Consider the following 19,614-nt stretch of genomic DNA (forward strand, 5'->3'; position numbering starts at 1 on the left):
GATAGGAGGGCTATTCTACAGGATTTCTATTACTGTCTTCAGTGAAAAGCTCAACTCAGAGTCAAAAGTGCAGAGTGCGGTGGCTGAATGGGTAAGTTTCTTCATATTTATATGAGTTGTATATGTGTGAATCTGCACCCAACTTGTATCAAAGTGGTAATAGCTGGGGAATGGGAAAATATAAGAATAGTTGGTCTAATTTAAGAGCTCTCAGGAGTAGGGTCTGTCTTTATGTTATTTGTTTGCACATTAGTTAAAACATTGGAAGTATGCTCCTTCTTTAAGCTCTTATATATGATGGGTAAATTTTTCAAATATTACCTAAGGGACCTGGGAAGTTAAGTCCCCTTTTTTAAAACAATGTAGGCACTTATGGACAGAAATCAATAAGTGTTATGCAGCTGGAACTTTTCAGACTCCTGCTAGGCAGCTATCTAAACCTTTAGGCACCTAAATGTCCCTTATACACCCAAATCTCATTCAAAGTCAACAGGACTTGGGCTTTTAAGTACCTAAGTGATATTCAAAGTCATGGTTAGGCTCCTAAGTCAATTAGATGTTTTTGAACTGTTATCCCACAGCAACAGAAATGTGGAGCCAACACTACCAGTGGTCCATGGACCAGAGTTTGTGTACAATTGGACAGAGACTTCAAAGCCATGCATGTTTGGTATGATTGTCATAAATCCAGAAAGTGCCTTATTTATTGTAGCATATTCTCTACATGCCAGGCAGATTTTTTGTTGAACCAAGAGATCACAAATGTCAGGCCACCAAATATAGCTTCATGTGTGTATGTGGATGAGCTGCAAACAGAGATCCTCAAAGTGTTGAAGAAATCATCAGAAAATAATAATCAAAACACCACCAGAAAGAACTCTGTCAACATGCTATTATTAGAATAAAACAAACTTCAAATACAATATTTCTGGGGAAGGCATAGCCCAGAATGAGATGGCCAGATAGCAAATGTGAGAAATCAGGACAGAAGGGGTAGGAGGGAGGGTAATATGCACCTAAAGAAAAAGCCCCAAATATTGGGACTGTCCCTATAAAATCAATACATCTGATTGCCCTACCCAAGAGCAACATAGGATTTTCCAAAATAACATTAATCTAGTTTTGACATTTGACTGTAACATTTATTTATGTGTAATTAACTGCTTTCAAGCTAAAGCACAGGGCATGTATAAGGTTGTCATAAAAACGAGGTCAACATATATACAAAAGCAGAAAAACAGCAGGAACAGTAATATCTTATTCTTGTTATGAGGTGGTTTAGAATTTGATTTAATACATTAACCCTTCTCTGCCTCATATTAGGGAGCTGTTTCATGCATTTCATGTATTTTTCATGTTCTGATAGCTGGTTGTTGTTGTTTGTTTATTTGCTGGTAGGATGCCTAAATATGCCTCCTTTTTATTTTCCATGCAAATATAAATAATTTTTAATAGTAAATTACTGCATATCTGTAGAAGGCTTTAACAATACAGTAACCTGAAGTGATATTTGCATGCTATCTACACACAATTTTATGCCCTAAATAAATCCGTGGGCAAAGCATTTTAGGAATATATAATAATTGGAATCTGCTTTAGAGCATTTTGGTAATAACTTTCCGCAAAGTGTCAAATCGTAAATTAGATCAGGTGATGGTTGATAGATGTAACTGAGGCTCATTACTTTTTTGTTAGTAGTTTGATGTGGACATTGTGCTATGCACATATGGATGGAAATATTTTCTATTTTTTTATTATTACTATTATTTTTCCAGAAGAAAAATAATCTCCTGATGATACATTTAGTGACATAGAGCTGCAGTGTTTATATTTCTGTAGTAGAGATCCTGAATCTGTACATTCATCATTGAAATAAATTATATGAAATGACATGGAGACTTAATGATGACGTTTGGTGGATGTTGTTGCTGAAGAATGACAACTTCACTCTATTTGCGTGCTCTTTTCTTACTGACCTGTTGTAGCTGACTTCCCTAGAGAACATCCTGACAGCATTAAGGGAGTTTTAGGTTGGACATTAGGAAAAACTTCCTAACTGTCAGGGTGGTTAAACACTGGAATAAGTTGCCTAGGGAGGTTGTGGAATCTCCATCTCTGGAGATAGTTAAGAGCATGTTAGATAGACATCTATCAGGGATGGTCCAGATGGTACTGGGTCCTGCCGTGAGGGCAGGAGACTGGATTCAATGAACTCTTGAGGTCCTTTCTAGGTCCTTTCTAGTTCTATGATTCTTAAACAAGTCAGTGAACAGTTGTTCCACAGAGCACAGTTGGCTCAGCCAAGTATTTATTCTGGTAAGATACTTAAGAGGAGTATCAATGGAAAAGTTGAGTTACAAGGTTGTTTGCATTCTATCAATCAGAGGGGTGTCACCCTAAAAATGGCCTCAATGTAGTGTTCATCTTGAATGTTACTCTCACAGGGTATGTCTAAACTACATGGCTCCGTCGATGGAGCCATGTAGATTTGTTGTTTTGTCAAAGGCAAATGAAGCCGCCATTTAAATGATCGCGGCTTCATTTAAATTTACATGGCTGCTGCGCTGAGCCAACAAACAGCTGATCAGCTGTTTGTCCGCTCAGCACGCTAGTCTGGACGCTCCCCTGCCGACATCAAAGCCCTTTGTCGGCAGCCCCGGTAAACCTCATCCCACGAGGAATAACGGGGCTGCTGACAAAGGGCTTTGATGTCGGCAGGGGAGCGTCCAGACTAGCACGGTGGGGCAGGCAGTTGGGATGTAGGAGGGGGTACTAGATGCAGGCTCTGGGAGGGTACTCAGGGATAGGACAAGGGTTTGGGGTTCATGACTGGGGTAGGAGTTTGGGATGTGGGCTCCAGCTGGGCACTGCTGGTGGCTGCTGGTGGCTCCTGGCTCACCCCTGCCCTGGCCCTGGACCACTCCCTAAAGCAGCCAGCAAACTCCATCTCAAGTCCTGTTGTGCTCCCTCCCTGCTCTGTGGAGAAAGGATACAAAGTGGGAGGGGGCACCTTGATATCAACACCCCTCTTCTCCTTCCCCTGCCCTGCACAGAAAGCAGGAGGCTCCCAGGAGCGCGGGAGGGAGAGGGGGCAGAGGGCAGGGAGGGGACAGCTCCAAGTCAAAGGGCAAGGGATGAGCAGCAGTGGGGGAAGGGGCAGCTGAAGTGCAGGCCCTTGATAGCATCTTGGCCAAACCAGTCAGGATCACCTGTCAGAGGCTCCAAGATCTACCAGTAGATCTACTGGTTGGTGACCACTGATTTAAAATAAAAGATTGAAACAGGTTCAGCAGCAGATTTGTAGACTTTTGATGGACATTGACAGTATATTTCCCCTATTATTCAGTGCCCAGAAATCCTTCTAACCACAGCTTTTGCAGAAACAGTAGGGGTTGGGGAATCCCAATTGTCTATTGATTGCACAGTGCCTTTATTAAGATCCCTTCTCCACTGAAACCCTCCACCCTACTTGGTAAATATACACACCTAATAAGGACATAATTCCACAGTGGGGAAATGTAGACTTCATTTTGCCAAATAAAGATGTTGTTTTTGGTGGGCGAAGGCGATCTTATAAGATTCTGCTAGATAATGCAGGGGCCTTACTTTACCACACCATCCTTATAATTATTCTCTGTATTTTTCAGCTAAATCAGACCTTCCAGAACTGGAATTATACTGTGTACGTGGTCAATATCAGGTACATGTTGCTGATATTCATGAAGTTACCTGATTTAAGTCCTTAGTGGGAGTCATGACACACTCATTTATATTTATGCTTCTTGCTTTTTAAGTATTGAACCAACCCCTAAACATGAAAAGGCAAGGGAGAAAAGAAGCAACGCTGATTCAAGGTAACTTTAATGGGACTTTTTCGTGATAAAGGCAATACATAATGTCAAAATTGTGTGTGACATAATTGCATGCTATGGGCTATACCCTTCCATTTGGTAAATGTAATTTATGGCCACCTACTGCCCTCGATGTACAAACAAACCTCACATTGCTATGATAAACTTCAAAAACAATGAATGGTCTGTGCTTTATAGACTAACAAAACATGTAGATGGTACTATGAGCTTTCGTGGGCACAGCCCACTTCTTCAGATGACTGGAGTTTATGATATTTATTGTAATTTAAACTGCTTTGGATTTAAACCAGGTAGTTCTATGAGAACCTAAGACTTGGCTGATCATTTTTCAAAACTTAATTTTTGACTGTCATAAAATGTTGCAGACCTGTCTAATATATATGGGAAGCAATACCCATTCTTCTCCCATCACGATCTATCTTAGGATTTTCTATAGAACCTGTCATTGGTACCTAAGTACTATCTCTAGAAAGAAGCATTTTTTTCTCCTCTGCCTCATCTCTCAAGGCACATCTACACTGCACAGAAGATTGACGCTGCCGTGATCAAACTTCCAGGGTTCGATCTAGTGGCTGTAGTATAGACCTCTAGATCAAACTCAAAGGGCACCCCTATCAGCCCTGGTACTCCTGCTCATCACTAGGAGTAAGGAAAGCCAACAGGAGTTGTTTGTTCCCATCAGCCTCCCGCTATGTGGGTGGCAGGGAAATGCAATGTAAGATACATCAATTCCATTTATACAGTTTACATAGCTGGAGTTATGTATCTTACTTTGACCTTCGCTTCTCGGCCTTTTGGCTAAGATCAAGTGTACTTTGACCTTCCCATGTAGTGTGGACCAGGCCTACCTCCAAACTGCTTCCATTCTAGTCATTTTCTGCTGTTTTACTCTAGTGTATTTTCACCCTTATATGCTGCACTGTAAACATAACTTTTAAAACACTCACAGCATAGTACTGTTCTTCAACAGGCCTCTTGAAGTGATGAATTCAGAAGCCATAGAGACAGAATTATACAAAGAGAAAAATGGAAGTGGAGAAGTTGTCATTTTGGGAATGTTAAAAATAGATATTTTTTTAAAACAAAGCTTTAAATAATTACATTCTAGAAAAGAGAAAAACAAAATAAAAATATAGAAGTGGTTTGTTATTGTCGCATTGCTGATCTATATCAGCTGAAATAATCCAAAGTATGCAGTTTTTATGATGAGTTAATTACACGTGGTAATCAGAGTCTCATGCAATTCCAAGTCCAAAAGTGAATATTATCATCAACACCTAGAACAGCATGAAGATCTCTGGATGGCAGCTATGCAAAAATATCCATGAGTAGATTATTAACTAAATTAAAAGATAAAATTTTATTACTATAGTGCTGTAATTTGTGCATGTATTTAATTTTTTCATCCTAGTAGCAGTGTCTCTATCCCAGAAGATGTTGGTTCAAAACAGAGTGGGACACTCTAGATGGGATATAAGCACAATGGTTTGTGAGCATGGTTGTCTTTTGTCCCCACCATTTTGCACAAACCTTTAAAAATAAAGTATATTTGTGTTCTTTCTGCAGAAAAAATTTGCATGCTTTTCGTTTCTTCCATTGATTTCTTGCCCTTTTTGACACCACAGTAATGCCACATATTTCTGCTACTGCTGCTGCTGCTTTTCCCAGAAGGATCCTACAGATCCTAGGTGTAGCCATATCACCAAGGTTTGGTCGCTTGGGTAAGAGAAATGGCCTCCACAGAGCTATTCAGCACCCCTCCCCCCACCACTTTCCTTATGCTTTTTTCCAGCAATTTTGCAAATCTTGAGTCTTGATTTCATATCTCAGCTTTTTGCCACTTACCAGCAAAATAAGATTATGCTTGCTCCAACCTTCACTACTTGATCGTCATAATTTTGGCCCATACTCTGTACTTAATCACTCCTACTACAGGAAACAGCAGTTCTAATTACTGTTTAACAACTCACCCAAATAAAAACATCACTCATTGTTAAAATGTTTAAAAGAGCAGTTGCTACATCTACATAGAAATCTCTTCCCTTAGTCATGAAAAGGAAGAACTAAGCAAGAAAGCAAAGACATTCTACCAGTCCTGATCCTGCTCATGAAAGTCAGTGGTGGGTCTTTTGCTATTAATTTCAGTAGAAACATAATCAGGCTTCTGATTAATTGTAGGTGAGGTGATGTATAATGAAATGTTTAATAAGGAGTATTCTTGAGACCAGACAGACTACTCTTTAGAAAGTGTTATGGTTTCAGCCAAGAGCTAGCAGTTGCAGGATCCTGTATTCTTGTTTTTCTTGTATTTGATACGTTATCTTTAGTCATTTACCATCTTGTTAGTCTTTAAAGTGCTACATTGTCCTGCATTTTAGTCATTTAAGTGTGTGACAAAATATAAAATAGTCACATTTATAGAGGAAGCTGGCACAGTGCCTGACACTCCCAGTCTTCACAATTGTTTTTGAGTACATTATGAAATAGAAATACCAGAGTTCATATAAAGTAACACAATTGTAATGTCTGCTTGTATTTTAAAAAACCTGCTAAACCCCTACTGCAACATCACTCAGCATTGGCTCAACTCTGCTCCTGTTGAAGTCAATGGAAATTAGACCACTGAATTCAATGGGTGCAGAAGGCTGAATACTTATGAAAACCAAACTCTATACACATGCATTTGCTTTTTTTAACTGTTTTATTTCTGTGTAAATATTTTGCTTGTGAAAGATGCTAAATTTTTCTCATATCCAGGGGAAAATACAAGTTTTTCCACAAAGTCCCACTAGTATATTTTAGCCATGACTTGTAGGAAAGGTCTCTTTGTGCAAATGGATTATTTGGCTTGTGTGCCCACACAGTCCTAGGCCTCTCTGGTGTATCAGCCAATAAGGAAGCTTGATTCAGCTCCAATTCTCTTCCATTGAGCCTTTCCATTGACTTCAGTGGGAGTTGGGTGGGGCCAGAAGTTATCAGAGCATTAGTTGTTCTGTAAAAACTTTAAATCTGGGAATAGTCCTGCAGCACTTTAAAGACTAATGAAAAATGCAGATGTTATCATGAGCTTTTGTGGGCACAACTCACTTCTTCAGATGAATGAAGTTAAGGGGTCCAGGGCCCAAATAAATAGCATAGAAAGAGAGGGGATGGGAAGGGAAAGAGAAGGGGGAAAAATGGAGAAAAAAATGTCAATTAGAGTGTGCGTGCTAAATGAGGCTAATGGAGTGGGCTCTACATATTCTAAGTACAGTAGACTTCCAATAATCTGGCACCTTTGGGACCTAGGTGGTGCTGAATTATTGGATATGCTGGAGTATCAGGAGGTACTCCGGCGGGGGTCTGTGATGAGTCTGCTGGGACCCACACTGCGTCTGGGGGGTGGGCTGGGAACGGTATGGTGAGGGGTGAACCCTCCACCATTTTGCAGGAAAGTGGGGGAAGCCCTGCACCGCCGCCGAGGGTTTCCGGGAGGGGAGCGGGCTCCCCAGACTGCAGTAGTTATCGCCGCAGTGGGGTGAGGGACAGCACTGCGGGACCAACCCAGCAGCACCCTAGCTGCTCTGCTTCGCCACTTGTCCGCTGCTCATCAGTTTCAGCAGTGGCAGCGGCGGACTTGGGGAAGCAGCGGAGTAGAGCAGCTGGTGTGCTGCCAGGTTGTTCCCTCAGCGCTGCCTCTCACCCCCCTGCTCAGCACCCCGCAGCACCCCAGCTGCTCTGCTCCGCCGCTTCCCAAAGTCCGCCACTAGTCAATTTCAGCAGTGGCAGCGGTGGACTTGGGAAAGCGGTGGGGCGGAGCAGAGCAGCTGGGGTACTACCGGGCTTCGAGCAAGAGGGTGAGGGGCAGCGCTGCGGGACCAACCTGGCAGCGCCCCAGCTGCTCTACTCCGTCGCTTCTTCAAGTCTGCCGCTGCCACTGCTGAAACTGATGAGCGGCGGGACAGAGCAGCTGGGGTGCTGCCAGGTTGGTCCCGCAGTGCCACCCCTCACTTCCCTGCTCGGTGATAACTATTGCAGTCTTGGGGGTGTGGAGCCCGCTCCCATTTCGGAAACTCTCAGCGGCTGCACGGGGCTTCCCCCGCCTTCCTGCAAAATGGCGGAGGGTTTGCCCCTCTCCGCGCTGTTCCCCCCACTCCCCCACCCTCCAGCCAGACGCAGTGCGGGTCCCGGCAGACCCCTCACAGGGGTGTAATCTCCTTTCCCTCTTCTCCCCTTCCCTTTCCCAGCCGCGAGCCCCCATGGGGCTAACAGCAGCTCCAATTGTCTGGCTGGCCAGAGCACTTCTGGGTTCCATTTGGTGCCAGACTATCGGGAGTGCTGGACCACTGAATGCCGGACAATTGGAGTTGTACTCCCTCCCCCCAATCATGAACCCCTGCCCCTCACATCCTTGACCCTCTCTCTAGCACCCTCCTCCTCTGCCTCCAGCCCTGCAGAGCCTGGATAGTCATCTGGCTCTGACAATCTGTTTTTTCATATCTCTGGGTGGGTATTTAAGTTTTAGGAATACTTGTTATAGATCCCATAGATGTTCATCTCGGTCTGTGGGATTGCAGCAAATCTGGTTGAATCTTAGGGCCTGGCTGTAAACAATTGACTGGGAAATGTGTCTGAGAAGGAAGCTAGAGGCATGTAGGTAAGTGAAATGGTTGGTAGGTTTTTATGTCATTAGGATGTGGAATGTAGTGGCTTACCCAGATCAGGTTTTTGTTTAAACCTCTATTCAAGGTGTCAAACTTGTAAATTAAACCAAGTTCTGCAGCTTCTCTCTCTAGCTGGCTTTTGAAATTGCTTTGAAATAATATAGACACTTTGAGATCCATTAGTGAATGCCCAGGCAAGTTGAAATGTTCCCCAACAGGTTTCTATGTGTTACCATTTTGAATACCTGATTTGTGTCCATTAAACGTTTCTCATAGAGACTATCCAGTTTGGCCAATATAGATGGCAGAGGAGCATTGCTGGCACTGGTATAAATTACATTGGTGGATGTAATTTATGGTATAAATTACATTGGTGGATGTGCAGTTATATGAGCCTTTAATGTGGCAGTTTATGTGGTTAGGTCCTGTGATTATGTCATTTGTATAGAGGTGTGGACAGAGTTGGCACTGGAGTTGATTGCAGGGATGGGTTCCTGGATGAGTAAGATGTAGGTGTGCTGTGTGGTTACTGGAAAGAATTTGTTTGAGATTAGGAGTTTGTCCGTAGGTGAGGACTGACCTGTCCCCCAAGGCCTGTGAGATTGAAAATCTATCATTTTCCAGGATATATTGTAGATTGTTAATAATGCATTGGAGGGAGTTAAGTTGGGGGCTGTAGGTGGTGACCAGTGGTGTACTGTTGCTTTCTTTGTAGGGCCTATCTTGAAGATGCTGATGCCTGGATAGTCATCTGGCTCTGACAATCTGTTTTTTCACATCTCTGGGTGGGTATTTAAGTTTTAGGAATACTTGTTATAGATCCCACAGATGTTCATCTCAGGAACAATTGACTGGGAAATGTGTCTGAGAAGGATCTAGAGGCATGTAGGTAAGTGAAATGGTGGGTAGGTTTCTGGTATAAGGAGGTAGAAAGATGGCCATCGTGTAATTGTACTGTAGTGTCAAGGAAGAGGATCTCTTGTATGGACTGGTCCAGGCTAAGGCTGAGGAGTGGAAGTTGTTAAAATCCCTGTGGAATTCTTCTTCCTGTGGATATGATGAAAATGTCGTCAGTTTAGCATAAGTAGAGTAAGGATGCTGGGGGGCAAGAGGTGAGGAAACATTGTTCGAGGTCAGCCATAAAGATGTTGGCATATTGTGGGGCCATGCAGGTTCCCGTACCTGTGCCGCTGATTTAAATATACAATTGAATAAATATACAATTAAATATACAAATTGTTCCCAAATTGGAAATGGTTGAGGGTGAGGTTATAATAATAATGTAACAAATTCATTTCACATAAGATGGCATCAGCCTTTGGCCACTGTTGACACAACATGGATTTAAATTCTCTCCCCAGCCCCTTTACTGCAGTACTCCTCTTTCTTTTATTGTGAAGTAGATTGTAGATTTTACATTTCATCATGACTTACAGTATTATATTAATAATAAGCACCTAGCTATGATGGAATATCAATGCAAAGGAAATGTTATAAAGCAAATTCATTATGATCAACTATTTATCTTGCCACATCAATTTTACAGGGAGTAATGTGACCCAAAGACACACAGGAATTATCATATTGGATGACAGCTGTGGTTTATCTAATCCAGTACCGTGTTATTGTAAGACTAGTGCTCGATGTTTCAGAGGAAGGTGTAAGAAACCCTGAGATGAAAAATTATGGAATAATTTTTAAAAAGTTTCTTCCCAATCTACATTGGTTTGTGGTTCATTTACATCCTAAACATGAGGGTTTATGTCTCTTCTAAAATATCTACTTCTTGTACTATCAGGGTATGTCTACACTACCCTCCTAGTTCGAACTAGGAGGGTAATGTAGGCATACCGCACTTGCAAATGAAGCCCGGGATTTGAATTTCCCGGGCTTCATTTGCATAAGCGGGGAGCCGCCATTTTTAAATCCCCGCTGGTTCGAACCCCGTGTAGCGCGGCTACACGGGGCTCGAACTAGGTAGTTCGGACTAGGATCCCTATTCCAAACTACCGGTACACCTCGTTCCACAAGGTGTACCGGTAGTTCGGAGTAGGAACCTAGTCCGAACTACCTAGTTCGAGCCCCGTGTAGCCACGCTACACGGGGTTCGAAGCAGCGGGGATTTAAAAATGGCGGCTCCCCGCTTATGCAAATGAAGCCCGGGAAATTCAAATCCCGGGCTTCATTTGCAAGTGCGGTATGCCTACATTACCCTCCTAGTTCGAACTAGGAGGGTAGTGTAGACATACCCTCAGAGAGTAACTAGGAGCTCCTGACTTACCTACTCTAAATCTATACCACAGATTACTTTGCTTACCTCTATCATGTGCCCTCTTATTTGTCTGCTCTCTAATCTAAACATTCCCAGAATTAACAGTATTGCCTCATTTAGAAGTCTCTCCATGACTCACGTAATTTTGTTGGCCATTCCCAAACTCCTCTATTCTGCTATATCTTTTTATGAATAGGGTGACCAGAACAAAACAAACTACAGTATTCCAAGGAAGGGCCTTTGATTATAAGTTGATGTTATTATCTTTTCACTACTATTTCCATTCCTTATACATCTGAATATTTTGCCTGCTGTTTGGACCACCAGTGCGCTTTGACCAGATGTTTTCATTGTGTAGTTCACAATCATAGCTGGTTCTTTTTCCTAATAGTTCCATTAATTTAGAACTCACCAACAAGTAGTTCAAATTATTCCTTTTAAGTCATACACCCATCTGTACTGCAGATCTTACCACATGTCTGCCACCATATTTTTATACTTTCTACTAATTTACAAACATCTTTGAAACTCTTCTGCTCATCTTCAAAAACTTCATAAAAAAGAAGTAAGATGTGTAGAGAGAAGCTGAAATAACAAAGTCATTATGCTTTTTTAAAAAGGCGTTTCACATTGACATCCATTTCTTTTAGTATTTTATTTACTATCTGCAGGATGATTTGTACAGGATGAATGTGTGTTTTAAGGTTGGGCTTATCCATAATTACATCATTGATGTTTACATAAAAATAGGCATACATAAATTCCAATTAAATGTGTTATTTCAGCATCAAAATGCTCTGCGGGATCTGACTGTTACATAGATGGAGAGAAATGATCAATTCAGAATTGTATTAATTATCAAGTTAAAGTGATTATTATTCATTACACATGAACGTGACTCATTTTAGCTTACTATATATGTAATATATGTCAAAATATAAAGGAGTTCTATGTTACACAATATTTATAGTATATGCAGTAAGAGTTATTAAAAGCCAGATAAAAAGAATTGTTTAACAGATGTTCTTTATTACTGCTGCATAATCAATTTCCCCTCTTGTAAATAGTCAGGCTAACGCACCCATTTATACCAGATCTATCATTACTCCTGCTGTTCTGTTGCCATTAGAGCCAGGACTTTGGTTGCCGACTGTCCAAAGCCACATTTTGATTAGCTGGTAGAACTGGATAGAAACAATTTGATAGTAGTGATCTTTTTCTGTGATGTCCCTTTAGGTGAAGCTGGGAGTGGCAACAATTTATTAAATATTTTACTTTTAAAGTAGGTAGAATAGATGATGGAGGCCAGAAACTTTTGGGAAAGATGTATTAGTAGATGGATCCTCTTGGGCAGGAGTAAAGGTGGGTGTGGGGGGCTGAAACTGACATGCTTCTAGACAGTTTTCACTCTTCCTCTGAAATAAATGGCATGACAACCCCTTTACTGCTGTCGACCTTGTGCCTCACAAAGCACCCCAAGCATGCATCAATAGTCTGCTAATGCACATCCTATTGAGGTTGTTTCTGTGAATTAATTTTCTATTGAATATTGAATGTTAGGGTGAACCTGGTATGTATTATAGCACAGCAGGGATGAGAAACCTTTTTTCTACCGGGGCCACTGACCCACATAAAAAATCAGTCAGGCCTTCACACAGTCCTGTGGATGGTGAAGGCATGGAGGCTCAGCCCCTAGGCTCCACAGTGGGGTAAGGGGTTGAGGTGCAGGAGGATGTGAGGGCTCTAGCTGGGGTGTTGGTTATGGGGTGGGGCTTAGGATGACAGGTTTGGGATGCAGGAGGGCTCTGAGTTTGGATCAAGGAGCTTGGAGTGCAGAGCTTGGAGCTTGGCTCAGGTCTGTGTCAGGGAATTGGGGTGTGGGAGGGAGTTTGGGCTGTGGCTGAGGGTGTGGGTCTGGGGATGGAACTAGGGGTTGTGGTGCAGGAAGAGTTTGGGGTGCAGGCATAAGGAGGAAGGAGTGGGAGGAGGCTCAAAGTTGGAATGGGTCTGGGATGGAATAAGGATGTGAGTGGTGGTTCCTACCTGGGGCAGAGTGGTGGGGTACAAAAGGGGGTTTGGAGTGTGGTCTCCAGCTAGGCAGTGCTTACCTCAAACAGCTTCTGCTCAGCTGTGCAGCAGGGCTCAGGCAGGTCCATGATGCTCCCAGAAGTAACCGCCATGTCCAGACCCTACGTGGAGAAGCCAGCCAGCTTTGCACAGTGCACACTGGTTGTGCCCATAGGTGCCACCACCACAGCTCCCATTGGCTGGAGTTCTTAGCCAATAGGAACTGTGGAGTTGGTGCTGGGAGCAAGTGCAGTATGCAGAGTTTCTCCAATTGTCCCTCCATGTAGGATCTGTAGGAATATTCTAGCTCACTGGCACTTATAGCTCTGGACACATAGGAAAGCGCTGGGGCTTGGAACTTTTAGCGTGAACCATGGAGACTTGCTGCAGGCCAGATGAAATGAAGCCATGGGCCAGATCTGATCCACAGGCTGCAGGTTCCCTACCCCTTATTTAGAGGTACCTGAAATTCTTCTGTAGCAGTATCTCTCTAGGGGACACTCAGATCCAAGGCAAACAGGTGACTACTGGCCAAGTTTAAACATTTGCTCAGCAATATAAAAGAAAAAGTGTATGGACTAAGAATAAATATTTCTGTTCATATAAATAGTAATTATGTGCCTATTTGTACATTTCCCCTAATCACAGGGAGTTATTAAAATTGCAAGTTTTTTTTTTAAATTTAGTTCAAGATCTTATTTTTGAATACACAAGGGAAATGGGTCACCTTTGCAGATTATAAGGCTGAGAGATCATCAGTATATTGACATATTCTGACAATTTCTCAGGCCACATCAGTAATGAATCAACTTCAAAAATAGCTGTCAGAGCCATATAACTTTTAAAAAGATGTCAGACATAACTGGAGTTAACGTTTAGCAGGCAACAGCAATATCTATACAATAAACTGCAGTTCTTATACCATATCCAACACAGGCAGCTTTCTGGAAAATTCTTGACAACCAAATGATGGCATTTATATGCCTGAGGTACAACGGAGAACCACTCAGTATGCTGCCTCTACAATTTTCCTCTTCTCCCTCTGAGGGACTCCTGGTGAAAGCAGCTTTGTTCACAATCTGTTCCCTCACTGTATCCAAGCTGGCATCCCTCCATAAGTTTCCAAGGAGCCCGACATCAAGCCTAGCTCCAAATTCAGTTTTGGGTCTTCCTACTACTATCCTGGCACAGCCCTTGGATATCTTGTTGTTCCTCTAAGCATTCTTCCTGTACATTGGGGTCTTCACATATCTTGGTGAGGTTTTTGAGCAGTGGCTGTTTGTCCCTACTACTTGTGCCTATCTCCTGTCTTAGAACAGGTCCTGTTGTAACTCCTCTCTTCTTCTCACCATTCCATCTGAGGGCACGTCTAGACTACATGGCTCTGTCAATGGAGCCATGTAGATTAGGGTTGTAGGCAAAGGGAAATGAAGCGGCAATTTAAATAATCTTCGCTTCATTTAAATTAAAATGGCTGCCGTGCTGCGCCGATCAGCTGTTTCGCGGCACAGTGCTGTAGTTTGGACGCTCTGTGGTCGATATCAAAGGCATTTGTCTACCTCCCCAGAATGCCTCGTGGGATGAGGTTTATCAGAAAGGTTGACAAATGCCTTTGATGTCAACCGCGGACTGTCCAGACTAGCTCGCTGAGCCGACAAAGAGCTGATAGGCACAGCGTGGCAACCACTTAAATTTAAATGAAGTGGCGATTATTTAAATCGCCACTTCATTTCCCTATGCCCAGTAAACAAATCTACATGGCTCCGTCGATGGAGCCATGTAGTCTAGACATACCCTAACAGTCAGATTTTAAAAAGTATTTAGGCACATAAAGATACAGATAGTTCACTAGTGGTGTTTTCAAAAGTATCTAGATGCTTTAGAAAAACTGTCTTGGCACCTATCTGTGTCTTTTGGTACTTATAACACCTTTCAAAATTGGGCCCTTAAGCATTTTTAAAATCTTTATCTTAGATATTTGAGAGAACGATCTCAATAATAGTAGCTGCTGGTGGGATTTCTCAACAGTGACAGGTTTGGAGGGGCTGTGTGTGTCTGAAAAGGTTAATTTACAGGTAAGAAACAATATTTTCTGAATTACTCCCTCTACATTGGCATGGACATGGTTTGTAGAGTCTCTCTGTCATGACATATAGAGATTAAAATATGGGCAGGCATCTTCACCATAAACCTTATTCAAGTTGATTGGATATTAATTTCAAAACCCTAATTCCTTTGTTATCTCTCATAATAATTTTCCTTGCAGTTTTGTGATTTGGGCTCTTCTGGTTTACAACTCTACCAACAACATCAGTTTAGAAGAGCAAGCCATCCAGCAGAAACTCATAAGTAATAATGCAAGCATAGGGGATGGACTGAGGCTCCATACAGTGGTTGTTGATCCAGTGGGTAGGTAAAGACATTTCACTGTTGCCATTCTTCAGGCTTTGTTTGCTTGCCCCCAAACAAGTCCCTCTTCCCCTTGCCCCCCATTTAGTGAATGCTAAAGCATCTAACAATTAACAATGGAGCTAACCCTCCATTGTTGCAGTTGTACTAAAATCTGATATCTTCTAATTCAGACAAAAATTATGACCAAACAAATCAGGCCTTCATTGGATTCTCAGCAACTGGTCTGTGTGCTTCAAATTGCCAGTCTGGTAACTAGTTTCTCAGCTGCTAACTAAGCATAGCTCCATAAGGTTCAGTAGAGCTATGCCAATTTAAAACAAAGCTGATGATCTGGTTGGTGGCTCTGGAACAAAGGTGTACAATATACAACACCTAACCATCGCAAACATGTTTCAGGCATCCCCTGGGGAAAATACAATTGCACATAAAGCACGAATGATTAATAAATTGTCTTGCAAGATAGACTGCAAATTAAGCTATAATTTACTTGATAAAAGTTAAGATCTGTTCTCATTTAGGTGCATTGTTGTTTTGTAGAAAAGTGTATTGCTGAAGAAAACCCTGCAAATTATTTCTGGCCAGATACCAGGCCCACTGTAACCAACTTTACATTGTGTCATGGGAGCTCAGTCCAAACTGCATCAAGAACATGGTAAGTATCCATGGAGACCTATTAGAAACTGGGAGGTGTCACACTGTTAGTATTTATGCACCTTAAATTATGTCCGAGTTAGCCCATGTGTCCACATTAATGTGTTCTACCCAATAATAGTCCAAAGCTGTGCGGACCGATGCATGCTCATTTTAATCTACTGCCTGCTAACCAGTGGTGCAAGGATGCAACCATTGTGCAACCATTTCTTAGCAGGATGGGTGGAGGCACCAGCTAAGGGGGAGCATGTGACTCCTCACTCTTCCTGCCCCCAGCCCAGCCCTCCCCTTTCCTCCCCATGATCCATTCCATTTTATCTGAGGGGAGGGGGCATGTTTGTGTGTGGTCTGTCCTCCTGCAATTGCACTGGAACTTCAGGAAATGAGCAGAATGTAGGGCCGCTGGCCACCCCATGCCAGCTGCACTTCTGGCACGTAGCTCTACCTCCCCTTACCCTTCCACACCACCATGCCAGAGAAGAGCTTCTGGCGTTCTGCATTTTCAAGGCTCTCCCAGGAAAGGAGCAGAACCCCGAGCTAGGAGGGGCAATGGGGAAAGGAGCAGAACGCTGGCAACTCTTTCCCCCACACTCCCCACCCTGTCCCGTGGTACACAGAGATGCAGATCTGTGGAAAGGCAGGGGGCTGTGCAGCTGCAACAGAGAGAAGGCATGGGGCAGCCAGCTTCTCCTGTGTCAGTTCTGAATGCCATACCGACTAAAAATATTTTGCTGGTACAGCGTACTGGCATATGCTCACTTACTTGCATTGCTGCTGCTAACCCCCAACTATGCTACTGTATAGATTTTAGTTGTCCATTTGATTTTAAGCGGTTGCCTATAGTATGTGTGAACCTCTTAACAATCTTTCTTGCCTTATATTTAATTTGGACACTGATTATTTTCTCCAGTCCTGAGGAAGAACTCTGTGAAGCTCAAACACTATTCCTTTCTAGCAGCAGAAGTTTGCCCAATAAAAGATATTACTTCACCTATCTTTCTTTCTCATTTCTGGAGCCAGCACAGCTACAACAACAAAATGGGTAGTTTAATGGTTGCTACTGGTAGTAACTGTCAGTAAAGATGGTCCTAAGGCTTTAGGCTGAGGTTGTAAAATTTAGACTGTGGCTCAAGAGATTTAGATTCAGTTTTTGGCTCTGCTATAGGCTTCCTGTGTGAGATTCAGAAAGCCAATTAGTCTCTCAATGCCTCAATTCCCAACCTATAAAATAATCCCACCTTTCCTCCACTCTTTCATCTGTCTTTTCTATTCAGACTATAAACACTTAAGAGCACACACTGTCCTTTTTTATGTGTTTATAAAGTACCAAACACAATGATAAAAAAACTATAATTAATACGATAGCCATAAGCAATAACAAAGGCTAATGATGAATTTCTATAATAAGCCATAAAAAGGCTTGTCTGCCTATATTGTATCTGGTACGTAGTCTGAGAAGGATGATCCAGCTCTTTTACTGATCTGGAGACAACATGGCAACATGGACATCAGCCTCACAGTTTTGTGCCAGACAGGAAAACAACTGGGAGTTTGTGTTTAACTAACTTACTTCCTCAGCCTGTTAATCTTGTACAAATACCACTAGGTTCTGATTGAACAACATTTGTTGCAAAGGAGTTGGAAAAGGGGTCAAATGTTTTGATGTGTGTTCCACTGACTCATTACACATTGAGGATCCTGGCCCTTACTGCCCCCAGACTGCTTATCTCTGTTGCTCACTCATTGGGGCCTTCACAATAGCTTTGATTGTCAGCATAAAATATTTCTATTCCAAACCTTTTATTCCATTTTGTGCTAAGCTTTTCTTGTCTAGCTGTCTCCAGTCACTCTTGCCAACACTGGGAACAAAAAGAAGCAAGCAATTACATGCACAACTGCTATACTGTAGCAACAATAAAGATACCAAAGATTTGTGTTTTGATGATTCTCAAATGTACAGCCAAAATGTGTAAGCATTCTGCCATCTGGTGTAGAAATGGTAGGCATGGTTAAATAGAAAATAGTAGTGGAGCAGAAATTCAATAATGATTGATCTCACCCCTCCAAAAAAAAAAAAGACTCAAATAGGCAGCCTATTTACTCTAGCCTGGCCGAAGCATGGGAGGAAGGGTGAATGTTAAATATAGTAATGTTTCTGTGACACTGGGTCCTAAGCAAACCACACCACAACACAAGAGGTGTGTGGCCTCCCACAGACATTGTACGATATGTGTCACAGATTTGGCAGTAGTCAGGAAATCAAATGCTGATTAGCACTTGAGTGAAACTTATTGCTGTGGTCTTGAGGATGCATTGAACCATACTCTAAAATGTTAGAGGGACAATGTCAGATTACAATTTACATTTCCAAAAGCTGCATTAAAAGAACACTAAATAGTTAGGATCTACCAAAATTAAGGTTGCCTAATTTTGTTCCCCCTGTGCACATGCATTATGATACTGTCATTTATTCCAGGGCCATGGAGTGTTATCCATATTCTGGAACTGTAATTCATTGAAATATTCTATTGCTATGAGGTTTTAATAACATTTTTTAAATTACTGCTTATCAGTGTCTCTTTAATGTAAGGATGTGTCTCAGATTTGTCACAAACCCTAGACAGCTCCCTGCTTATCCTTGCATAGGATCAAGGATAGCAGAATATTTGTGTAGCTTTCTTGCAATTATGCACACTCTTCTTGCAGCCATTGCTCTTTTCACAGAGGTCTGATTCAATGTCTAAATAAACAAAAAGGCTGCATCTAGACTGGCAAGTTTTTCCGCAAAAGCGGCTGCTTTTGTGGAAAAACTTGCCAGCTGTCTACACTGGCCGCTTGAATTTGCGCAAGAACACCGACCATCTAATGTAAAATTGTCAGTGTTCTTGCGCAAATACTATGATGCTCCCGCTCAGGGATAAGCCCTCTTGTGCAAATGCTTTTGCGCAAGAGGGCCAGTGTAGTCAGCTAAAAGCTGTTTTGTGCAAAAAAGCCCCGATGGCGAAAATGGCGAAAAGTGCTTTTGCGCAAAAACGTCCATGCCAATCTAGACACTCTTTTCCACAAATGCTTTTAATGGAAAAACTTTTCCGTTAAAAGCATTTGCAGAAAATCATGCCAGTCTAGGCGCAGCCATAGTGAAATCAGGCTTCTATAATGGCAGGATTTGACAATGTATGTGAAAAATGTTGATTGCACTTTACATTTGATCAGGACATGTTAGGAATATTATAGTATTACATGGGTGCCTTTTGGTCATTCCTGTAATATGAGGCTAGACCTCAACTGGTATAAATCCCAAGAGCTTATTTTGAGACAGTGTACCTATGGCCATTCACACCAGCTGAGGATCTGGCCCATAGAATACATCTCTTTTGTGGATGTCACAACTATCACTCATAAAATCCCAATATTGTTAATTATTGATTTTCATTGTGATTTTGTTGCTGCCAGGACTGTAATTTTAATATACCATGATGTTGTGAAATTTACAAATGGATTCTGAAACATCCAACTTTATTGTGCTATATTATTTTGAATAATATGACATGCTTTACATTAATGCATATTCTGTCATTTTTTTCCTCCATAGTTTCCTAAACCTTCACAACTATACATCATATTGGGGTCAACCTGATCTTAGAAATTGCACAGGTAAGTGTATTGATAGTCATATTCTTATCTAGGAGCAACCAAA

At 42.0% G+C, this 19,614-nt stretch overlaps 1 protein-coding gene across 8 annotated transcripts in view; it reads left to right on the top strand.

The window, feature by feature from the left end:
• The window catches only part of ADGRG6 (adhesion G protein-coupled receptor G6), a 164,767-nt gene that overhangs the window by 86,406 nt on the left and 58,747 nt on the right, over nt 1–19,614 (top strand). For all 8 annotated transcript variants that reach the window (XM_075924316.2, XM_075924318.2, XM_075924317.2 and 5 more), the window contains 6 exons: nt 6–91; nt 3,648–3,700; nt 3,795–3,854; nt 15,121–15,263; nt 15,804–15,918; nt 19,510–19,571. In XM_075924316.2, coding sequence (XP_075780431.1) covers nt 6–91; nt 3,648–3,700; nt 3,795–3,854; nt 15,121–15,263; nt 15,804–15,918; nt 19,510–19,571 — 519 coding nt within the window. The remainder of the gene's footprint in view (nt 1–5; nt 92–3,647; nt 3,701–3,794; nt 3,855–15,120; nt 15,264–15,803; nt 15,919–19,509; nt 19,572–19,614) is intronic.

This window comes from Pelodiscus sinensis, chromosome 3, assembly GCF_052426305.1.
Source record: "Pelodiscus sinensis isolate ZL-2025 chromosome 3, ASM5242630v1, whole genome shotgun sequence".
NCBI lineage: Eukaryota > Metazoa > Chordata > Testudines > Trionychidae > Pelodiscus > Pelodiscus sinensis.